At 36.1% G+C, this 25,750-nt stretch overlaps 1 protein-coding gene across 1 annotated transcript in view; it reads right to left on the bottom strand.

Annotated features, from left to right (window-relative positions):
* LOC120628654 (putative inorganic phosphate cotransporter) overlaps positions 1-24,352 on the bottom strand; it is a 102,844-nt gene extending 78,492 nt beyond the window's left edge. The window contains exon 1 of the mRNA XM_039897196.1: positions 24,018-24,352. Coding sequence (XP_039753130.1) covers positions 24,018-24,093 — 76 coding nt within the window. The 5' untranslated portion in view covers positions 24,094-24,352. The remainder of the gene's footprint in view (positions 1-24,017) is intronic.
* Between the last annotated feature and the right edge of the window lie 1,398 nt (positions 24,353-25,750).

Below are 25,750 nucleotides of genomic sequence, written 5' to 3'. Positions count from 1 at the left end.
AATTAAAAATCTCTTCCAACAACACTTTTACTAACAATACTACGTGACATTAAACTAAAATGGAAAATAATAAAGAAAAAATTAAAGATACTAATTTACTACTTTTGGTTTTACTGAACTTATCAATGATTGGTTCGTAATTTAACTTGCATACTATATCTGCTTAAATAGACTTAACTGACAAAACAGAAAGTCTTTCTTGACCCCAATATCTTTTATGCCTTACGCCGCCTCTACCTGTACCCATCCATACATGGGCGAACCCAGATTCTGGTCGTTGGGGGCAAATGAGATTTTTTAGATCAGATCGTCCACGACTGTTTTGTGAAATTTCTTCAGAGGTCCCTCTATAACAGACAGCTGTATGAAGCCAAGACTGTTATTTTTTTCAGTTTTGTCCGTCCGTGTCTGTAGCCTGGCCGCCATATATTTTTTAAAAGCTTTAAAAGTATGTTTATACATTTTTTGCGAGATTTCTAGGGGGGGTTGGGGGAGGGGTACAGCTGCCCACCCCTAATATAATTAATGTATATTTGCTCGGAAATACCTTGTAGAGGCCAAATGTAAGTAAATCGAGAAGCATTACCATCTCATTGTCATATTTATAATGCACATGTCATCAGATCGTCAAGGTTTCTTCAAGAAAAAGTGATGTGACAAGATTTAAAATAAAGATAAAAAAACACAGGAAAATGTACATGTATTAAAAGTATGTTAATGTTACTTTAAACGAAGCCTTAAGTCCACAAATGATTTCTCACAATTGTAAACGTTGCGTGTTTGTTTTTAAGTACGTGAAGTACAAGATCTAGGCAACCTTCCACAATGCCGAGAGATAGCTTGGGCTTACGGAAATGTCCGTGACATAGCGATGAATATTTAACATGAAGTAAAGAATAGAGATGAGTAAATCGAGTACCTACAATAGTGTAATCTCTTTGTCTATAAGCAGCATTATCTGTGTACCTACACTATATAGACTGCATAGATAGAAACCATAGAAACTGTCAACATTAGAACACATGCCAATGTGTACATATTATTCGCACGCAATGTCTCATAATTTGTTAAAATACCTGTGTTAACACCTCTTGGTACTCTTGTTTTTACTCGATAAAAGATTATTCAGACACAAATTTGTATGATTCAAATTGTAGCCTTAGTTTAATTTTAACCTAGTAGTTTAAGTTTCTCTATTTAAATTGAAATATGTGGACGAGGGTAACGACGTAATATGAATGTAACTCAATATACTATTAAAATATGTATTTGTTCCATATTTTTTCACATAAAATTTGATTCATTGCTTGATTCAACCAGCGGGAGCGGTTCAACAAGACTTCGCTATAATAAACACTACAGTGTATATACCCCGATCCTCCGCCTCGCATCACCTGCCCGCGGTTTTATTAGTTTTTTTTTTACTTTTTTTTGTAAGTTAAGGACTAGGGTGGTAGAAGGTGAATTTAATAAAATATTTAATAATACCTCATAGAGCAATGCTTTTATATTCTGTAAAAGATTTTTTTTCTGGGCATCCCCAATAAAATCAGTTTCCCTTCTATACGATGTCTTACTAAATTAAAACTTACTTAAAATTATAAAAAAAGTATGTATGGGTGTACATACTTTTTTTATAATTTTTTATTAGTGTTTTTACCTACTCTTGGAGGCATTATCAATTTTATAAATTTAAAATGCATATAAAAAATGGGTTCGATTCCCACAACTGTAAAATGTATGTGTGATGAACATGTACGTTTGTCAGTGTCTGGGTGTTTATCTGTATTTATGTAAATTTTCTATCTATATATATAAAAGAGAAAATATGTTGATATGTTCCGTAAAGGCTCCGAAACGGCTGGACCGATTTCAATAAAACTTTCAGGGAATCTCCTGATTGACCTGGCGAGTAATCCTGTAAAGTTTGGTGAGGTTCGGAACACTCCTATTTTTGAACTGTCAAACTATCAAATACAGCTTTTATTTACTATGATCATATTCTATTGTTTGGTGATGGGTGTAGATCTTCACCCGCTCGAGAAGAGAATAGAAGAGAATGAATACAGAGATAAATAAATAATTTAATATATTATGAGACTTAAATAAAAAATTTAATGATGTAAGTTTTTTGTTTAAATAAAATAAAGCAAAATCTAGCCCGGCGAAGCGGGCTGGGTACGCTTGTTATTCATAAAAATATTCATCAGTCGTCTTACCACCCAAACACAAGCTACGCTTAAATGGGGCTAGATGGCGACGTGTGTATTGTGTGTTGTATTATTCTTATTATTTATCACATCAAATACCAGCCAACTATAGGCACTGGTCTCCTTCAACAATGATTAGGGTTCAGGCCGTAGTCCACCACACTGGCCCAGTGGCCGATTGGTGGACTTCACATGCCGTTGATTATGACAAACTTTGCAGGAGTGCAGGCTTCCTGACAATGTTTCCTACACCATTAAAGCATGTTACATATATTAAATTCTTGAAACACTCATAACTTAGAAAAGTTAGAGTTGCGTGCTAGGGTTTGAACTCGGACCACCGAAAGTGAAGTCCTAACCACTGGACTATCACCGCTCCGATTTTTGGTTTCGTGAGCATTTTCGAATGGGGATCACGTCGTGCGGTCGGGCCAAAAGTTGTTAGGTACTTAATGGGGTTTTTATGAAGAAACTCAGTGCCAGCCAGCAAAAAAGTAGGACGAACAATCCAGTTAGGTAGGTCCAATTGTGATGATGACGTAAGTCGCCGAATCCAACTCGTATGAGCAGCGTAATAGGACTTTTCTATAAGCTTACGTTTAATACAAACTTTGAACTTTTTAAGAGACATCTCCAAGATTTCAATGGGTAGTTTATTGTAGAATTGTATGCAATTTCCTTTAAACGAATTATGAATTTGATGTAACCTAGTATATTGCACTGTAAGTTTATTCTTACTTCTAATGTTTAAATTATTGCAGTCAAACTGCTGCTGTATCAGGTAGCTGTTATAGTTGTCTGAGTGTATTACCTACCTACTGATTACACTTCTTTGAAAATAAATAGGTAATCAAAGTCTCTCATAGATAGAAGATTATCATTGTCTATTACATTGTAAATGGAAATCGAGATAGCATTCTTATGGTGTCAAGTGTACCCTTAGTTAAAGATTTTCACGCTCGCAATCGCACTCGTTTTCATTTATCGGAATACTCTAACGACATAGTGAAATGAAACTTACCAATCTTGTTTTAACGCTCAAATTCGTGTAAGCTTCTCAAGACAGCCTTCCTGGCGAAATTTTCGCCAAACAAAAATCTATATTACAGAATTTACGACTCTAAAACGAGTGCTGTTAGGTTCCAATTAACTTCGACGTTATTGTATTAAGACAATCGAAAACCATCGGCGTGTAAGTGCAACGTACTGAAGTTTGATCGTAGTTCGTACGTGTGTATGTCCTCATAGATTGTATTATTTATGTAATATATAAATAAATGATTACATATTGTTCCTATACAGTAGGCATTGTCTGTGTAGACAGTTGGTACTTAACGAAAACTCAATATTCTCACTGTTCCATCATTATATATATTGGAACTTGTTCTATTTCTTTTTGTTTCACAATGAGAATTTATTTGAGAGTTCTAACGAGAACGCTGTAGGGATAAGCTTAGGTTGCCCCCTTACAAAACCGTTCTTTAATAAAAGTATCTGCGTTATGACTACACAAACATACAATAAGTTACCCAAGATCATAAGAGAAAATAATGTAATTAATTTTAAAAAAGAATGTTATAAATTAGTGTTAATACTAATAATTTTATAATTAGTTTAAATATGACCTTTAATATGCTAGTTTTAAATAATAAACTTTAGTCTTTAAATAATAGTTTGTAATTGTTGCACACCCAAAGAAGAAATATACATTGGGAATTTTCATAACATGTAATTGTATCCAACTCAGTGGCGTGCATAGAGGGTATGCACAGGGTATGCAGATCATATAAAATTAAAAAAATCTCCACTACGAGTCATGAAAAACTTAAGGATAGGCTTTGTAAGAGTTATAAAAAGCCTACCCTAAAGTATTTATAACTCGTACTGGACTTTTTCTTCATTTTATATCATCTGCATACCCTGTGCATACCCTCCAGGCTCTATGCACGCCACGGATCCAACCTGACCTTTAATATGCAATAAATGAATTTGGATTTGGACATCGCTAGCCTATAAGCGTTCCGAAATTTGGGTACATCGTAGTTAAAGCATTATGCAGTGAAACCTATATTAATTTCAAAATTCAGTCAAATTGTTTCAATAGATTTTGCGTGAAAGAGTACCAAACATCCATCCATCGATACAAATATTATTATATATAGTAGGATTGAAAAGAAGCTGATATAATCTCTCATTTATTATATACTAGCTGTTGCCCGCGACTTCGTCTGCGTTTGATTTTGTTTTTCATGTGTCATTATATTTAGTTGCAGTTCTAAAAAAAATTAAAGTATTCACTATCGCTAAGCCTTCAATGAGGGGTTAGCTGCTGTCCGCTGAGGAGTTCTGTTCACTATCTCCGACCACAGTTTGGGCAAAATTAAACACATTATATCCTTTATAGTACATAAATAATTATTTAAATCAATTATAATTTGGCGGAGTTATGGTGTAAAATCGTCAAGCACTTTCATCCCCTCTCCCAAAGGAACCGAGCTTAATGTCGGAATAAAAATAATCCTATATTACTTCTAACACTTCCAAGAATATGTGTACAAAGTTTCATGAGGATCGGTTAAGTGGTTTTTGCGTGAAAGCGTAACAAACAAACTTACATTGACATTTATAATATTAGTAGGGATATTTTTTAGTAGCGTTGTATGCTGGGATTCGAACTCGGCCGCCAAAAATTGAAGCCGAAGTTCTAACCACGAGGCTATCACCACTTTACCCGCCTAATTAACATTCTATAGGGTATAATTGCCGGTGTTATTACACACATGGGACATGAGGGACACAAAAAAAAAGTTACTGCGAAAAAAATATAGCGGAATAGGCATATATATTAATTCTTTTAATTTCGAACTGTACCTACTTAAAAACTGTTGACAAAAAAATATGCCTAGAAATGTATATCCTAACCCCGGACCTGGGAATCGAACCCAGAACCTCGGTAGTCAAAACGCTTTTAGTACTTATGAGATGGAAAGTATAGATACAAACTACTCTTAGATGTGTCAATGTTATCGATAGACAGGCATCGATGTCGCGAACGGTTCAAAATCTTTGATATTATCAGTAAATCATTATCACAGCATAGTACTATCAAGTTGCAAAAGTTTGTTTTTAATGTAACCGCTAAAACGGAGTTTTGATTCAAAACATCATAAACAACCATAAAATATAATAATGCATAGGCATAATATGCCGTCATGCCCGGCCCGCTTAGGGTGTAGATCTATTAAGTACGCGAGCAAAGCTGCAGGGAACGGCTATATTCTGTGTATGATTTCCTGTCCACGAGAGTCTGATATCTCTCAAGGGTGCTGAGATTATGTCATTTAAAAAACACGATTGCTTCATGCTCTTAACTCTAAATCAAGATTCTAGATCAAGTTAAGATAATAACCTTTTCATCAATACTATTATAAATGCGAATATGTCTTTATGTTTGTTTGTTACTTTTTTACTTAAGTTAGTTAATTTAGCCCTCGAATCTCACCTGGTTGCAAATGAATGATGCAGTATACGAGTATGATGCTAACGGGCTAACCGGTACGGCAAATATATTAAACCTATAGCCCTACTCGGTTTCTACGCCAGATCGTTCCTACTGGCGGCACGTCTTTGTCGGCAGGATGGTAACCAGCCACACACCAAAACTACAAGTGCAACCTAACTGGATGGAGTGAATTTAAACCAGATACAGATATACTAAGCAAACTAACGCGTAAGCTACCTACTTTTCAGGTCGCGAAAACATCTTATTTATTTTGGGAGGAATCTGTATGAGTAGGATATTTGTTGAATGAAAATCGTAGTAGTTTTAAGGAATTTAAATATTGTATTGTTACAGTATAAGGGACCTTATGTATAATGATAGTCAAGTCGAAGTCAAATATGTCTTTATTCAAATAGGCACATAGATGGCACTTTTGATGCGTTGATTTCATACAAAATGTGTACATAGGTGAGAGTAGTGATAGCGATAACTACATTCGTAAACTTATAACTAAAGCTACAAGGGTTCCAAACGCGCCCTGGCCATATACACGCGATATAAAGCTCACGTTCGTCAACATTATTATAGCGCCCTAAGCGGAACGTTAGTAAAATAAAAAGTAAAATAAGAGTAGGTTTTTAATTGAGCGAAATAAAATATCACTTGTTCTAAATGTGAAGGAAAACCATCGCGAAAATACTGGTCTGAGAGTTCTCCATAATGTTCTCAAAGGTGTGTGAAGTATACCAATCCGCACTCAGTGACGTGCACTGGGTTTCTCACCAGGGTATGCATACAGCAGGAAAATTGCATAAAAAAAACAAAAACTCTCATACTACACGAGTTATTTATCAATTATAGGGTAGGCAGTGCTTTTGTGCATGTATGAAGTGCACGCCACTGTCCGCACTTAACAAGTTTGGTGGACTACGGCCTAAACTCTTCTCATTCTGAGGGGAGACCCGTGCTCTGTAGTGGGGAATAGGTTTACAATGATAATGTTACCTACTTTGACTTCCTAAAGAGCCTGCAAATCTAATACCTACTAGGGGTACAGAAATTCCGAGCGGTTTAAGTCGCGGGTATCAACAACATATTATGTTTTAATCTATGCATTGTCGTGACATAGGTATTTATGACAGCAATTCGTTTCCTAAGTGAATTCTCTGAATCAATAAAAATATCTCAAGTAGATACATATCTGGTGCACATATTTCTAATTGGAAGTCCAGCGAACTAATCCAGCACTGTGTTAAAAAGCGGTGATGGCGTATTGGTCAATACTTCGGCCTCTACCTTTGGGTATACAGAGTTCGAACCCAGGCACATACCTCTAACTTTTCGGAGTTATTTGCGGTCTTTTTTTAATTTAATCAACTAAATATCACTTTCTTTGACGGTTAAGGAAAACATCTTGAAGAAACCTATGCGCCTGAGAGTTCAACATGACGTTCGCAAAGGGCTCTCGAGTCTACGTACTTGGCCGTGGTGGACTACGGCCTAAACTTTACTACTATTAAACTACTCATTCTGAGAAAAAAAAATTGGTTGTCTGTAAAGTCGGCTTACTGACGATAGTTGAACGTGACAACGTCGTAAGAAAATACTGATGGAATGGTTGCATTTTTCAAAAGAAAATGTTAATTTTATTTCTTTGATAGATATTATCGTTGCTATAAACAATTGACACCACATTCACTTTTCACTGCACTTCAACCTTGCCGAAAACATGTAAATGTATTATTGTATAGAAGCTGTCCACGCGGACGCATCGCTAACTCAAGTAGAAGAGAGACAGATGTCGAACGCGGAGGCCGACTGTGCCTCTTTGTCACTCGTTCCGCGCTCTCGCTTGCACTTCAAGCCTTGAATGGAACGCCTCAGAGCGAGGTAACGCGGCATACGTCATGTTTTTTCGTGCGTGCAGCCGGCTCCATCGATTTATAACACGTTGTCACGTCAATACCTGTGCCCTGTAGTGAATGATGATGTTAGGCACATGAGATTACGTGTTCATCTATGTTTGATATTAGAAACAAGGTAAGAACCCTTCACCAGCGATGCAGTTTTTAATAAATGAATGAATGAATACACCATTATTGTCCCGAAAAATTGTGAATAAAAACTTAACGCAAAATATAAAATTTGGCGGCCTCCATAGCGATCTCTTCCAGGCAACCAATGGCGTAAAACACAGCTCAAGACGAGAGGTAGGTGGTACATATAAATATAGATAGATATTTACATAAATACTATATGTTTAATATATATAATACCTATGCCTCATTGGCTAAACCATTTGGATGAAATGGCAAGGCGTCCGCGCCATGCCAGCGCCAGACGTCATATCCGTGTGTGTGGCTTTCGGACAAGGTTGCGGCCAGTTATCGTGGAAGTTTTACGACTCACTCCAATGTACGGTGAGACTAAACACGACAGGTACCCATTTAGTACCCATAACACATTAAGCTACGCTTACTTTGGGGCTAGATGCTGATGTGTGTATTGTCGTAGTATTTTTATTAATTTATTATTATTTAAAAAAGGTATCAGTTTCATGAAGTTTCAAGAAGTTTAATTCCATAATATATTCTTTTATACCTGTCTATAATAAACCATTAAGCATTTCCAATTTGGCGTCTAGGACTCAAAAATATCGAGTAATCAACATAACTCACTCGTTAGTTTATGAATAAAACACTAGAATATAAGAAAACATAAGTCGCATTTTCAGTCATCCATAACATAAAGTTTTTACACCTTTTCGTTGTTCTTTTTTGTTTTCCAAATCCTAAGGTTGCCTGGCGGTATCCAACTACATACTTGAAGTGTTTGTTTTTTTTTTTTTTGTTTTTCTGAACTTGTTCAAATAAAGAGAATTAATTTTTTTTTTTTCCAACCAGAAGTATAATTATAAATCTGTGTTGTAATAAAATAAATCCATACTTTAAACGGTGAAAGCTTAGTGGGTGAGACTTCAGCTTGCCTTTACCTTCTTGGTACTGAGTTTAATCCTCGGTGGAGGTACCTCTTACATTTTGGAGTTGATGTTGTTGGAAAAGGGCAACTGCTGAGTATCTTGCCGTTTCCGTAAAACCCGCGCTGGTAAAGTCACTACAAACAGGCATTCTGGACGTTTCTAATTGAAATTTGAATTTGGATTTTAAAGCTATGTGCGTTTGAGCAACTACACTTAACAAGGAAACTTGCATGCCTGAGAGTTTTCCGCGTTGCCAGCGTGTGGTCCACCTACTAAAACCTTCCACCATTCTGGAAGAAAACCCGCACGTGTATTAATTATCTCGCGACTGGCTGGCGTAAATCTTGCAATCACTGCTGTCAAACGTCACTTTTCCATACAATAAATAAACAAAAATGCTCAGTAGTGGGCTAGTAATGGGTTTATGAATAATACACACACATAATGAAAAGTAGAGTACACACACATAAAGTAGCTGGCGATTCAGTCGTCGGTGTGCATTCAGTCTGTTAAGTACCGTAAACTAACCAATAGATACAAACACGTGCAAAACCGTGTTACAATTCAATCACCTACATAACGCACGTGAACGGAAACGAGAAAACCGAGCATAACATTGCATAACTCAGAAAGTAAACGCAGTAGTCTTTGATTGAGCACAATCATATGACTGGAACGGTTCTATGAGCGAAGTTTGTTAAATAAATAATTTGCAATGTGCATCACAATACAATTATTAGAGAATTGAATGGGCGCTTAAGGCAGTTTTACACTAAAGTTACCTAATGGATATTAGTTGACTCTTTTTACGGCAAATATCTCACGACAATATTTTTTTTTTGAGACTTCTATTTTGCGGGTCGACTTTATCAAGGTACCGTACGTGACTTACCTTAGTGAAACCAACGACATGTGCCGTCACGGAAAACGGTGTGACGCTCTCATATGCCGTCATGTCCCATCTTTTCTACTCTACTGAATACTTAATATGTTGATGTTTCACATCTGCCGGGCATCTCAGAACAGACAACTTTTGATAAAGTATCATGATATCAGCAGCAGCTTAGAGTCACTAAGCTGGCGATGGCGAGAGTTATGTTCGGAGAGTTTCTACGAACTGCGAGATCAAATAAGGAGATCCATACAAGGTTCAGAGTTGACAAGCTCAATGACTCGCTAGTATTATGAATGTAGCGTACCAATGAACTGGGCACATAGCTCGAAGAGCCTATAGACGCTGGTAGAGTCCCAAGGTACTGAAGTGACGACCCCGCACCGGACAACACAAAGTAAGTAAACCTCCCACTGGAGAGGAGATTAAAGGAGTCACAGTTCACTGAGACAGGGGCGAGAACAAATCGTTTTATTCCGCCTCTGTCACAAATTATTGCCTTTCAAAAATTTGGAATGGAAAGGTTCGTAAATTATAGTTGAATTTAAATTCAAATGCAAAATATCTTAACCATGTAGGCCTATCATAGGCATTTATGAAGCGATCATACATATATGTTTACGTAAGGGGATGGTGATAACTTAGTTCGCCAACTTAAACCTAAAGCTAAGTAAAGGTTCCAAACGAGCCCTGGTCTAAGAAGAGCCCACAACAAAATTTTTGTTATGACCAGCATTGGACTTTGTTTTTGTTCATTATTTAAGATTTACCAGTTTTTCGCAAATTTAAAATTAGATTTTGCGTTATTAGTATATGACAGATTTCCGCAAACAACGCGTTCCATCCAAAATCTAGCTTGCTTTCTGACGCATATACTAACTAAGGTCGGCTTGGCCGTAAATCTTTGTTCATAAAATTCTCAATTGACAAGTTACAATCATAAATTGCTTTACCAAGGGCAACGAAATGTGGGCTTTTTCTTATCCCGGGACATTGGTTTTTAGTGGAAGACTTCGGTCGTGGCTAGGCACAACCCTAACAAAAATTATAACCGGGATTATACGCTCCGGTACGGTATTCCGTGCGAGGTAGAAAGTTATTCGGGAAATGCTGAGTTCAATATTACTGACATAAACCCTCCGTTAATCTCAGATTTAAACATCCTTTATCACCAGGTTAGTGTACAATTAATGCCTGAATTGTAAAATATAGAGGGATAAAAGGATAAGAAAAAACTACGCAGAAGAACGAGAACGATAGCTACAATTTAAACATAATATTTTAGGCGCGTGCTACAATAACACGTAGCAGCCTATATTTTATGAAGTTATTAAAATGGTCTAACACTACCTTTACACGCTATCGAGTTATTGAACTCTGGCCTTCTTAATCATTAATTATAGTATTATAGTAATTATTTATCCACAAAAACCGCTGAGTCGAACCGACTCCACACGCCTTTGAGTAGATTATGAAGAACTCTCAGGCATGCAGGTTTTCTCACGATGTTTTCCTTCACCGTTGAAGCAAGTGATATTTTATTTGCTCAAAACGCACATTACTTGAAAGCTATCAGTTTCCGAACTGACTGTTGATTAATGATAACAAATTCATTGAGTCAAATAAATGTTTTCACGGTAGGCAAGTGAGACACTTATACAGTAACTGCTAAGTACAGTTTAATTCTTGTGAGTCATAAACGGACGGAGGGTATAGCGTTATCGCGGCTCGTTATAAACCTGTAATGGTGTTTAACGATTGCGTAACTTAATCACTGATTGTCTTCATACATAGGTGTATAGTAATACACAATATGTAGGTATATATAGTAGGTATTTTGTGCTGAATATGGCCTACCCTGTGTTATATGCATCAGCGACTCCTAAATATTGATTAAATATAAAAACAAAATCTGTGCATTTTTGATTTACTAATTTACTATGTGAGTATGTGTGGCGTGTGTTAGTGTGTGTGGCGTGCGTGTGTGTGTGTGTGTGTGTGTGTGTGTGTGTGTGTGTGTGTGTGTGTGTGTTTGAGTGGGAGTGTGAGTGTGTGTATGTGTGAATGTGTGTGTTTGCCTTAAAACGAATCAAACAACATAATTCAGTGAATACGCTTCAGGAAGTCACCTGTAGTAACAATATTTATGCTTTAATAATAATAACTTCTTTTTTGCAATGCATTTCATGTATGGAAAGCGTTTTATTTAATTTATTTTATAGAGTCTTCCCTTAATAGTTCGAAAACGTGGGGTTTTATATTATATATCCTAAAATTGCATCGTTAAGTATGTATATGACGGTCAGTGACAATTTGCTCTAAGGAGCAATGTTGTTTCAATATAAGGCGTAGGATGTACAGTTGCCGGACTGTAAGGACTTGGGCTTTAGCATATAGATCTGTTGCAAGAGAGAGCAACCTCTATATAACCTTTATAACTGCACGTTGTGCTCACTAATAGTAAATTTGTTTTTGAGGTTATGTCTAATGTTTGTCAAAAGTTAGTTTTTACTGAATAAAATGCAGTTTTTTTGCGGGAGGCATAACTGCACTGACCTAATAATAAAATAACTGCATCAAAACTGCACATCAACTGCAGTTCCGAGTTCGAATTCCTGCTAGCTCTAACTTTTCGAAGATTTGTACGATAAGTTATTAAAATACACTTGTTTCAACGGTGAAGAAAAACATCGTGAGGAAACCTGCATGCCTGAGAGTTCTACATAATGTTCTCAAAGGTGTTTGGAGTCCGCCAATCCGCGCTGGGCCAGCGTGGTGGACTACGGCCTTAACCCTTCTCACTGTAGGAGGACACCCGAGCTCGGGAGAGGGCCGGAAATAGGTTGATCTGATGAATATACGTATTATATCAAACGGCGTAAACTGATCCTTTCCCCTGTTGCGGTGCTTTCGCAGGTGGACAAGTAATTTTAATCCCCTGTCAGTGGATATAATCCAGTGGATATAATTTTGTCTCCAGCCTATACTAGGCGTGAAGTGAGACATAGATCTAGGATGATGATGTCTAACTAACTATTCAAGGCCGTTAAATGTTGCCACTAGGAGTTATTTAAAAGAAAACTCGTGTACCGATTACTATTTGTGCACATGTGCCTGTCTCTGACAAAGCTAAGCTCTCGCCACGACAAAATACTAGCATATGAGTCACTGTTATTTTATTTACGTCTGATTCGTGACTACGTAAATATTATTTAAGTATAATAACGAAGGCTGCATTATCGCTAGCGCTGCATAAGATAGATGCGAGGTGCAATCTTAAGAACTAACTTTAGAATGGTACGGATCTTCTCTCAGAATGAGAGGAATTTAGGCTGTAGGTGGGTTGGTGGACTTCTTGAAAACACTATGGAGTTCTCTTAAGACATGCAAGTCTCCTCACGATGTTTTCCTTTACTGTTCATTCATTTTCCTGATCAGCATTATTATTGCATATCCCATGGCTGGGGAAAAGGCTTCTTCTCTTGTAAGGAAGCCTCCATCTCCATCGCACTAAACTACGACAGTAAGAGCAAAATTAAACCGAAACATCATAATAAACAGTCGTAACATACCTGTCTAAACTGCTATCTCGCAATTGAAAGTTTAGTACTATATCGAGCTCGAGAGATAGCTCCTTGCACCATTTAATGAACCACGATAGCTGTAACTATCCAATGACGCAGAAAAGGAAAGGTATACAATCAACATTATGCTTAAAATACTATTACACAATACAATTTATAATGTCTTTTATACGCAAAAACAAACCATCTTAATACATAGGGTAGATATGCTTCATCTCGTAGGCTGTGTCGGTATCAGAATGAAACGTGCGTAGTGTGCGTATAGATTTTAACTTCACAAAAGACAATCATTGCAAAGTGGACAGAAATCGCTAGAATCTTTGGAGAATATTACGAGAATTCAAGACACTCGTGAATTATTGATACCTACTCACAATTTTAATGTTAGTCGACGAATTAGCAACGACGTCGGATCTATTGTAATCAAGCTGTCCCGGCGAACTTCGTACTGCGGATCTTTTGTTTTTTTTTGATGAATGTTATATTTCAATACAATTTCAATATTCTATTCCGGACTAAGAGAAATCCAAAAATTCAAATATCATAAAAATCAGTCCAGCCGTTCTTGAGTTATAAATGGTGTAACTAACACAACTTGCTTTTATATATATAGATATAATTTCGTAATCATAAGTTGTTAATGGGTTGTAATCCTAGGCTGTTTTTTTTTCCACTACAACTTAGCCCTTGACTGCAATCTCACATGGAGTGATGCAGTCTAAGATGGTAGCAGGCTAACATGTGAGGTAGTATCGTAGTCATACCCCTAATCGGTGAGTACGCGATATCGCACCGGAACACCAAATCGTTTAGCGGCTCGTCTTTAGGTGGAAACTAGCCACGGCCAAAGCCTCCCACCAGAAAAATAATGTTATTGCACAAAATAAAGAACTTAATACAAATCATAAATCAGGTTTAAGCTACCTCGTCTAAATAAGGTTTGTAGAAAGCTTCACATATCACCCGAAGTAAGTAGCCTTTGTATACAAATTGAGAAACTGAAATCCTTGACATGAATTTTCACATATTGAAAAACTAATAATTCGTAGTCAGGCGACATTACGTAAACATTAATTGTTATCAAATCAATCATTATTTGTTAATGTCGTCGATAAACTTATTATTTGTAATTGAATTTCGTAACAGCGCGTGTACTGGCATGTCTATTACTAAATTATATTGCACGTGGATTCGTGAATGATCTTAATAAGTTGGTATACCTATCGTCAGGTTCAATGAAAAAACAGTAAGAGAAACTAACAATGTAGGTACTCATATTTAAGAATTTAAGTATTCAGAGCTTAGGTTCAAAAAACTTGATACTATTATTAAATCTAAAAAGTTGTTAATCCGCTGTAAAAAAAAAAACAAAGTTACCTCAAACGAAAATTTACAGTTATGATTTCTTAGTTATTTAATCAAATTTTCGAACAAAATCTCACATTCTAATAACTCATAGTTAAGAATTTGAATATTCAGAGCTATGGTTCAACAACTTTTTTTTAAGTAGTGTAAAACATCCAATCTTCGGGACTCCACTAACTTTATGTCACCCTTTACTAATGACAGGATACTAATAGTAAAATTTTATAAGGAACAAATAAGAGAGTAAATTCTGTCTTCAATATCCTTGGTTGATTGTTAAATTAACGCTTGTCTGACGTATATTCCTCCAATGGTAAGTTAGGTGCCTACCTCATCTACAGCATGAAGAAAAGAACAAGAAAAGAAAAAGTTACAAGAACATTTGCAGTATGTAACTTCTAGGTTATGTCGAAATACCCTTAGTTTACATAACTACACAATCCAAACACAACCATTATCGTAGTTTATCATTCACGTTTTAAATTTATTGCCTATGCATTTCGCAGTGGAAGTATGTTACGAAATTTTATTGAATAACGGTTTTTTAATGCACAATACATTTTTTTTGACGTGACAACGTCTTATAATTCGATGGAGCCGGCTGCACGCACGAAAAAACATGACGTATGCGGCGTTACCCCGCTCTGAGGCGTTCCGTTCAAGGCTTGAAGTGCAAGCGAGAGCGCGGAACGAGCGACAAAGAGGCACAGTCGTCCTCCGCGTTCAACATCTGTCTCTCTCCTACTTGAGTGAGCGATGCGTCCGCGTGGACAGCTTCTCTACCATAATACATTTACATGTTTTCGGCAAGGATGAAGTGCAGTGGAATCTTGTATGGAATCTTGTTATGGGGTAAAGCAGCTGATATCGAAACTATATTTATATTGCAGAAAAGAGCTGTACGGTCAATATATAAACTTAAATCACGCGAATCCCTCCGTGAGAAGTTTAAAGAAATAGGCATACTTACTGTAGCTTCACAATATATTTATAACAATATAGTATTTGTAAGACAACATATTTGTCTTTTTAAACAAAAAGTAGACATAAACAGTCGACTTACAAGAAATGGTCATAAATTAGTGTCATCTGCATATCGTCTGCGTAAGGTACATGGATCATTTGTGGGATTGAGTATACGCTTTTATAATATGATTCCTAAGGTGATTATGGACCTGCTAATGCACAAGTTTAAAGAATTTGTTAAAACACATCTATTACAGCGAGGTTACTATACAATTGATGAATTTTTTAATGACAAGGATGCTTGGAAGCATCCGGCTCCGCTTTCAGCTCTCACAAGATAGAAAAATGAATGTTAAAATGCAAAATGTAAATTGTTGATGTTGGAAAAGAGCAACTGCTGAGTTTCTTGCCGGCTTTTTCTCGGTAGAATCTGCCTTCCGAACCGGTGGTAGAATTACTACAAACAGACAGACTTGACGTTTCAAAAGTGCTTATATTAGGCCTACTTGAAATAAATGAATTTTGAATTTTTGAGTGAAAAGTGAATGTGGTGTCAATTGTTTATAGCAACGATAATATCTTTGATAGATATTATCGTTGCTAATAATGTGTAATGGAATGGTTGCATTTTTCAAATAAAATTAAAATTTTCTTTTGAAAAATGCAACCATTCCATCAGTATTTTTTTACGACGTTGTCACGTTCAACTATCGTCAGTAAGCCGACTTTACAGACAACCAATTTTTTTTTATATGCGATTATTTCATACGTTATTTAATAGGAACCCGGTCTCTCATGCGTATAATTAAAAAAAAATAGATGGCATATCACGAAAGAAACACGAGCATACTTCGAAATAGGTATGGGTTCCCAATTGAATGGGTTTTTTGTGTGTAAAGGTGCTGCTATACTGCTGTTTAAATATGTTTACAAACAAATGTTAGGTATGGTTACGTTCTGTTAGGCATTGCTAGGAGTTTTGAGTCCTCATAAAAAGATGATGGTTAAAGTTTACAAAGATTTATATCATTTGAAAACATGACATTGGCTCTCAGTTTCGATTTACGTTCTGAGGCGCTTACACGAAAATTGAATAAGATTCGCTCATTGGATTAGCTTTTATTTTATTTTTAAATGAAAGAAATATGAATTTTTAAGTATGTGCAGTTCTGAATTTGAACAAGTTTTTTTACTAACATTCCTCAACATGAATAAGTTTTTTAACATTGTAGTCGAATGTTGGTTAGAAAATGTTGACTAATATTTTTTAAGATTTCAGTCAAATAGACAGTCATTAAGATTTAGTTTTTTTTTATTCCACTTCAAGTTAGCCCTTGACTGTAATCTCATCTGGTGGTAATTGATGATGCAGTCTAAGATGGTAACGGGCTAACGTGCTAAGAGATATGGCAGTTACATTAAAGTAATACCCTAATCGGTTTCTACATCGTGCTGGAATGGAAAGAACGCTAAATCGCTAAGCGACACGTCTGTACTATATCAGTATAGCCTGTAAAGCCACGGCCGAAGTCTTCCACATCTTGAGTAAAGGCTGTTTTTCAATAATTTACGAATAAACATTCATAAACTACGTGAATGGAATCGTAGGAATTCTAAATAACAGCTGATCAGTGGTAGACTGAAAAACATGTTACTTCCTACAAAAGTTATCAATTCTGTTGTTTATTTTTTATTACTATATGTTTGTTCTGTATGTTCGGAAATAACTGCGTTGTCTAACGAAAAAGCACAACATAACGTCACACTCGAAAGGGTTACGCATACATATTCATTTTATCGTGGTACAGCCACAGTTTCTATCAAAATTTCTAGAAGTTGACTGTACTGCTTGTACATAGTATTCAAGCTTGATTTATAAAAGAATGTATTTACTTTTTAGTTGGTATAAAATGTATTTTCCAGGTAGGTAAAGAATAGAGAACACACTAAACCCTCATTCAGCCATTATGGCTAGTGGCGTGCATAGAGGGTATGGATAGGGTATGCAGATGATATAAAATAAAGAAAATCTCCAGTAAGAGTTATAAAAAACTTAAGTATAGGCATACCCTCTATGCACGCCACTCATAATCAGTGGCATGCTGTGCATTGTGTCCTAAAAATGTTGCTAGCTCACAAAGTTCTCCTATTTCCTCCATTTTATGATAAACGTTTAGAGGTTTTAATCTAATTACTGTCAACTCCTAGATGGAACGAAGTGACTAACCGCCTTTTTGGAGAAACACTACTAAAGTAGAGTAGTTTTTTGATGCCTCAATATTAGTTTGTAAAGGGTTTCTGTATGTTCTTAATTCTGTGTTTCCAAGTCGTTTTTTTTTAAAAAGAAAGTGTGGTTGAGAACTTGTAATTAAATTATGCATTTATTTAATTTTACCTTATTACTACCAAGATTATTACAGCATTTCATTAATTGTAGTAGAATTATAACTATCATTGTTATCGTTATAATATATTTTTGTTATTAATGGCTTATGATAACAGAAATATGAAATATATTGTTTACATTCCACAAAATTTAGTCACCGAGTAAAAACTCCAATTGTAGTGTTAGATCTTGTTGTTGACGCTTGAGGACTGTTTAAAAGAAAAGAAAAAGATGGCGCGTAACGGAAAATGTGACGCGTCACCGAAAAATGTGACGATAACTTTTTTCCAACGCTGATAAAGAAGTTTCACTTCAAAAATATTTGTTTAGTTTATTTATTCAATTGTTATATTTTGTGCCAGACCTATGAAATAGCCTTCGTAGTTGGAATTCAAAATTCAAACTTTTTATTTAAGGCAGGCTATGTTTTTCTGTCAAAACAAAGATCCATTCCTTTTTTTTAATTTTGTTTAACATTGCCTATACTCCCTGGCCTAGTGAATCAAAGCTTTTTGCTTTCTAGTCCATAAAACGCCTTGGGAAAATCTTAAAACGCATAACTATCGCTTATCACCACCGATTGTTCCAAAGGTGGTACTAACATTCTCATTTGACTCACTCTTGCTACAAACAGCTGAATCAGGTTTTCCTAGAGCACAATTTGCTACGGTGATTTAAAGAAATGTAACTAATTCGATAATGGAAACAGCTAATGAGCAGAATTCAAGTCATTAAATATTGGATAGAAGCAGGCGTTACTTTGCGTAATTCCATGATATATTACGAAATTTAAGCTTAATTTTCTATACTCCTAACATAACCTAGTTTTCTATTTGTATGTACAGTAAAGACTATAGCCATCAAAACTTATATGGCCTTTTTTTTGTGTGTGTATGTGTGGATGTGTGTGTGTGTGTGTTTGTGTGTGTGTGTGTGTATGTGTGTGTGTGTGTGTGTGTGTGTGTGTGTACCTAACATCAAACAAGAATGGCAAAAAACTCTATAATCTATGAAATGAAAGTAGCTGTAGTGAAAACCTGACCAGTTGCTTCGAAAGTAGGTACGTATAGATACCAGAAAACAAAGGAAACAATTGCACCATCAAGTGTCAACAATACAGCAATAAAAATGTTTACCTCTCGTTAGTCTACACTCCACGCTTCAGTTTCCTATTGTTTGAGTATTTATTTTCAATTTTAAAAACAATACGCCATTACCGGAAAACTTCGCAGTTAACATTATATTTCCCCGTCAAAACTAGGTAGTTAAAATATGTATTTTATTCTTTTTCGACTTACTTCCGTAGCGTTTTTATTAACTTTTTGTTTTCTTGGTTCTTAACATCGAACATCGAGTTTGAATTACATAAATATATAATTTAATTTAAATCAGCATTTTCCGATTAATGGATTCATTAATAACCTATTATCAGCTACAGACGGGTTTCTTTTTGAGAAGGGTTATAGGTCCGTAGTCCACCATGCTGGGCCAATTGCGAACAGGTGGACTTCACACGCGCTTTGAGAACATTATGGCAAATTGTCAGGCATTAAGGTTCCCTTACCGTTGAATTACGTAAAATCAGCATTTCCTTACATCTAATGTCGAAAAATAAAATAAATGTTTTTCATTATTCCTTTAATTCTTGGAACTCATCCTTAAGGTGTTGCCAGCTCTATCGTATAATAAACAATGAGAACGAATTAAAAAAAACTTTAATATACTTTTTAGGATTAAAAATATAGTTGTCTGGTGGGTAGGCTTCGATCGACACTAGTTACTACCCTACTGACAAAGACGTGCGGCCAAGTTAGCGTTCCGGTACGATGGCATATAGAAACCGATTACGAGTATGGGTTTAATCTTTATTGCAACTACCATACACTCATTCGCTGGAGACAACTCCCAGGAATGAATCACTCTCGAGGGCTAATAAAACCATTCAACAGAAGGGCCGCGTCTGAGGTGCTAATGCTGAAATAGAAAAAACCTATGCATCCTAGTGCGAGCTCTAACGGGGCACTGTGGGCTTAACAGGCACATGTTCAACCTAAAGCTGCAGGACACAGATCTATGTAGACTCTGTAAAGAGACTGCGGAGACGCCGCTGCACTTAATCTGTTCCTGCCCCGCGCTGATGCATAAACGCAGCACTCTTCTGGGGAAGTATATAATACAACCAGAGTATGCTAAACTTCTTCCAGCAAGGAAAGTGCTGCTATTCCTGGCCGTCAACCAATGCTTGCTGAGAGATCTAGACAGCGGCGTCACAATATATCGTAGCCGATCGACGTGAAACCAGGGACCAGGTGAACCTGAGCAAAAGGAGAAGAAGAAGAAGAAGATCGGTTTAATCTTACTGCAATATCAGTAATAGGTAAGCCAGCTACTATCTTAGACAGCATCATCACTTTCCACCAGGTGAGATTGCAGTCAAGGGCTTACTTTCAGAAGACTAAAACCAAGGATTCACTGATAATCCGAAGCAACCGAGTCATATAAGTCCACTATGCGCAACACCTAATACGTCGTTTTAACTTCCAATTTTCTAAATACAAATTACACTATAGAAAAATTACATTATTGAATTTACATAACAAAATTTCATTTACGATAACCTTGCGAAATGTTCACCTAATTACGTCAAGCAAAAAAAAAAACTCCATCGTAGTTAATTTTTAATTTATTCTCCAAAAGACTCACGTGCCATTGGCAAAATGAACACAAAACCAAATCATTATTTAAATTAAGCGTATTGGTGTAGATTCCTAAAAATAATATTTCAATCATTAAACACGCAGGACGTGTTACCTACTCTTTGTTTTTACAAAGAGTGGGTAACACGTCCGAATATTGATATTAATTATAATTAAGAACAAGCCGATTCTTATTCACATTATAATGTAATTTACATTCTAATGAGCATTCTGAGCCCGAAATAATATTATATCATTTAAGACACAGAATTAGGGAAATACAGAAATCGCGTACACGACTAATATTGAAGCATCAAAAACCACTCCACTTAAGTAGTGTTCCTCGAACAGGCGCGGCGGTTAGACATTTCATGGCATTTAACAGTTGACAGTTTTTGTTTTACCATAAAAGCGTAATTATTTTACCTTTAATGTTCTAAATGTTTACCATAAAATGGGGACAATTGGAAATGTTTGTGAGCTGCCAACATTCCGTTTTGAAGTGAGACGTGGCGTGCATAGAGGGTATGCACAGGGTATGCAGATGATATAAAATGAAGAAAATCCCCGGTAGGAGCTATAAATACTTAAAGGGTAGGTTTTTTTATCACTCTTACAATGAGTATTTTCCTTAAGTATTTTATAACTCTTTCTTCATTCTATATCATCTGCATAACCTGTGCATATCCTTTATGCACGCCACTGCGTGTACGGGGCATTTTCAGTCTTTGGACTGCATGCAATAATGATTGAATGAGTGTTCTATAGTTATGTTCTTGAATCTGTGATTATAGACAACTGTATATAAGTAAGTATATAGTAGTTCTACATCACCGTTATCTACTTATTACCGGCCCACTACAGTTTTTTTTCGGATTGGGTTTTAACAGCGTAACGCGGGCTTGTTGGCGTGCCTCGGAACGAAGCTCTGCCAGGAAGAGTTTGAGAAATTGAAATTTAAATTGAGCACTAGGGCTCGAAGAAGCGAAGGTATCGGCCGCCTGAGGGAGCCTCATATGAGGCCGAACCTCGGTTCAAGCGACGACAATGGATAGGCAGTAGTCTAAACTCCGTCACTCCAAACGTCGCTTGAGCCGAGGTCACGCTTTCAACGCCGTTGTGCGGTTCTCCTCTCAGAATAAGAAGGGTTCAGGCCGTAGTCCACCACGCTGGACAAGTGCGGATTGGTAGGTATCGCACGCATTGGGAACATTAGAGATCTCTCAGGCATGCAGGTTTCCTAACGATATTTTCCTTTGCCGTTAAAGCAAGTGATATTTTAATTGCATTAATTAAAAACACATTAAAGAATCGTGCCGGGGTTCGAAATTCTACTATGTATAAAGCTAAATATATGACTACTCATATATTTCGCTATCCTACGATAACGCTATTCAAAGTGCGCAAAAAACCAAAATTCGTATCTACTGTTTAATACAACTTCGTAGATCCTTTTATACTGTAGGTATTGTAAAGCAGGGTAGATTGTTTGTGATGTGTGAACTCGCTAATCTCAGAAATTGCCAGTCATTTTAGTTAGTTCAGTTTGTCGTAAGATAATCCATTTATTTAGAGAAAATATTCTAAGCAACATAGTCGCCGAACCTTCTGTGAAAGTTCCGTCAAAATCTGTTTGAGCCGTTTCAAACAGACAGATAAACTTTTGCGAAGTTTCGCTCTGTTAATAGGCGGTGGTTTATTATATTTTGTCTCGTATCCATTTATTATACTTTGTTTCGTTTGTACATTTCCGCTTAAACTATTTTATATAAAAACCCAAAATTCGGTAGAGTTATTAAGAGTATATATTTATACACTTTATTTTTACACCACAAAAAGCAAAAAAATCAAAGGACACAATGAGAGGAAATTTAAAAAATTTGATACAAAAGGCGGCATTATCGTTTAGTAGCGATCTCTTCCAGGCAACCTTAGGATTAGGAAAACCGAGGGAAACCGAGTGGTAGGTGTATTATTATAATATACATACTTACGAATAATAACACACTAATACTTACACAGATTACACACATAAAATAGTAATAAAATTAATATAGTTTTTTTTTTTCATTATTATAGTTACCTATGTATATTTCATTTCATATTTGATGTTAGATCAACTTTAATATCCCCTAGTCCACAGTTATCCCGATCCGATTGATCCCAAACGCAGAGATTCAGCTGTATTATTAGAGTTCCTACGACTACCTTCCGCTATAACATTAGGTTACCTCCATGGTATAATATTCCATTATCATCTTCCCAGTTTTTCCCAGTTCCGGGAAGTGAATAAATTTAGGAAGAAATGTTATAATTGGAGGATTTGATTACAGACAGATAGACACCGGGTAAGCAAATAAACGCTTGTAAAAAATATATATATGGTATATAGCAATCTGGAATATAAAATATTAAAAAAATAAGACGTATTAAGTAGTAGTTTGCAGTATAAGTGATGAATTATTTTTATTTCTGTAATAATTTAAATTTCTTTTTCGATTTCTGTGTAGCCCTAATTTTTAATATACGTTTGGTAATTCGTGGGCAATAATGTGGGTCTTGTGCTAGTGCTATTTTATTTTAAGCTGTCTTTTTTGTTACTTGTGTTCATGACTGTCTGTTGTCCCTAATAAATAAAAAAAAAATTGGTAAATTTTTTTTTCAGTCAAGTTTCAATCAAGATTTTTGAATGTTTTAACGCCAATAAGCCCCCGCCAATAAATAGTAGATTGTAGGACAAGTGCATAAAACAAGTATTTTTCCGAGAAGTTTAAGCACACCAAAAGGCGAGGGTAGACATTGAAGTCGAGGATAATTTTTTATATATTAAGTAGGTAGGTAAATTTCGTTACACTTCGAATGGGAGGTACTAACAATGAAATACTGAAAATGTTTCTTTACTTAATTAGAGTAAAAATTGTTTTCCTTATCTCTCCACATGAAACATTATGCTTAGGTAATACCTACCTCTACTGGCTTATCACAAGTGCATTTTGTAAGAAAAATGTTACTAGTCGAAATGCGAGACAATTATTTTTTTTCAATTAGAGTATGGTTTAAATACAGACACATATATGCACCAGAACTGAAAATGCAGTATTATTCTGCTTACAATTATCAGTATAAACGAAAACTTTATGAGAAGGGAAACATAAAAGTTACTGGGTCGAGTTATAGATTATCGGAATACAGTTAACGAATGCACTGACATATATGCAGAATATTTTAAAAAAGCCCTAAAAATTAAAAAAAAGCATATTTTTTAAATCTGGGTTAATACCCACACTGGTAAGTGTTATATAAAGGCCATGAACGTAAGTAGGTAGATAACTTCCTACTAATGATTTAATTAATGAAAGATGTGCTACTCGTAAATATTGTCTGAAGCTAAACATACTCGTACACTAACTTTAACTAAAACTCGTAAAAAACTTACGTGGAACATTGTCATCTACGTCATCCATAATCGCCAGTTTGCTGGGTCTTTTATCATCATCGGTCTTCAACCCCATTTTCACAGATGCAGTTCAAAAAAACGAAAAAAAAATAACAACAAATTTAAAAAATAACTTATCTAGCACTATACACTGTTTACTTCTGACCTATATTTTTAATGGGTATTTTATAGAGCATTTAATTATATATTTTTTAAATACAATTTATTTTATTTAGGTCTTTTATCGGGTAAACGTGTTCGCGTGTCAATTTGTCATGCCGATGCCGACTGGTATCGCGGCGCGCTCTCTCGGTAGGTTTGTTCGGACTGTCACGGAATTATACTCTAACCTTGTTTTAAAGGCACGCGAGTTGCCTGCATGCTTCGATACCGTCAGGTGCCGAGATCATTGAAATTGACGCACGTTGGATCTTATCCTTAGACGGAGATATCAGATATGTCAACCTTATCATATATCGCGAAGGCAAATCATCTGAAAAGATGTTTTTTTTTTTAAACAGATTAAAGGTCACCAAAGATTTTAAAACCGCCAGTAGGTACAATGAAGAGATTTGTGCGTTTTTAAATATCCCAAAATAAGTATACGGTGGGACATTAATGGTCTCTACCGACTTCAATCAAGTGGTTTAAAAGTAATTATGGTATCGTGTTCCCTTTCTTTGTAAAGACACAATATTTTCATTAAAGGGGGTGCTCGAGATTTTTTTTTTTTAAGTTATAAAAGAAAGACCAATGATATGGCCCACATTAATCATAATAACTATAAACCCATTGCCTATAAACACAGCAGTACTTCACAGGACATGCAAGGAACACGTCCAGCAACATGCCGCAATGTTTCCATCGACCTGTTAAGTAAAATTACTGTCGACCCTATCGCAGTGAGTTCTACGTTCTGGGAATTCTCGGATTCGGTCTTCCAGATCTTTATAGTTTAATTTATAATTTTTGAATTTTCTCTGACCTGAGACTTTGCTGTGGCTAGGTGCCGGTTCGGAGATAGCAAAAAAGTTTTTCCACCACGGCAAAAAAAGGTACCATCAAACCTTGTCGGAAACTAGCGTTCCGAAACTAGCCTAATATTTATTATATAATAAACAACGTGTAAATGAAAACCGAAATATGCCTTAGAGCATTTATTTACTGTCTCTGAGAATTAATGTGTGTAACCGAACGCTAATAGTTTTTGAGTAAACCACTGCCATAGTTTTTACTGAAGGAAATCAGATACAGCCGTAACATCACATGCAGAATTAAAATCATGTACCTAACTCCTGTCACTTAATAAGGTACGCGTCGCGTAGCGTAGGTCCTATGCGCGTGTCGGTCTTTTATCTTCAATAGGGTTGTCATAAGTGAACACATGCATTGAATTAGTTTGTATGGTAAAATAAAAAAGCTGCTTTTGATTCGTCGGGGAAGTACAATAGCTATGCTTATTCAGACCGGAACACAGCATTGTTGCATTGCTGTGTTCCGGTCTAAAGGGCGTGGTTGCCGATGTAATTACAGGCATATGCGGCTTAACACCTACGCCCCAAATTGATGGATACAGGGCGGCATGTTGCAGGACGTGCTCCTTGCATGCCCTGTAAATTAAAGCTCTGTTAATAGGCAATGGTTTTTTAATTATCATCAGGTGGCCCAACTGCTCGGTTCATTATTAGATAATATTAAAAAAAAAAAAATGTAAATTCCCCTGCCGGGAATCG

This window comes from Pararge aegeria, chromosome 13 (assembly GCF_905163445.1).
Source record: "Pararge aegeria chromosome 13, ilParAegt1.1, whole genome shotgun sequence".
NCBI lineage: Eukaryota > Metazoa > Arthropoda > Insecta > Lepidoptera > Nymphalidae > Pararge > Pararge aegeria.
Note: the sequence above shows the minus strand (reverse complement) of the source record. Positions and strands in the feature narration are given on the sequence as shown.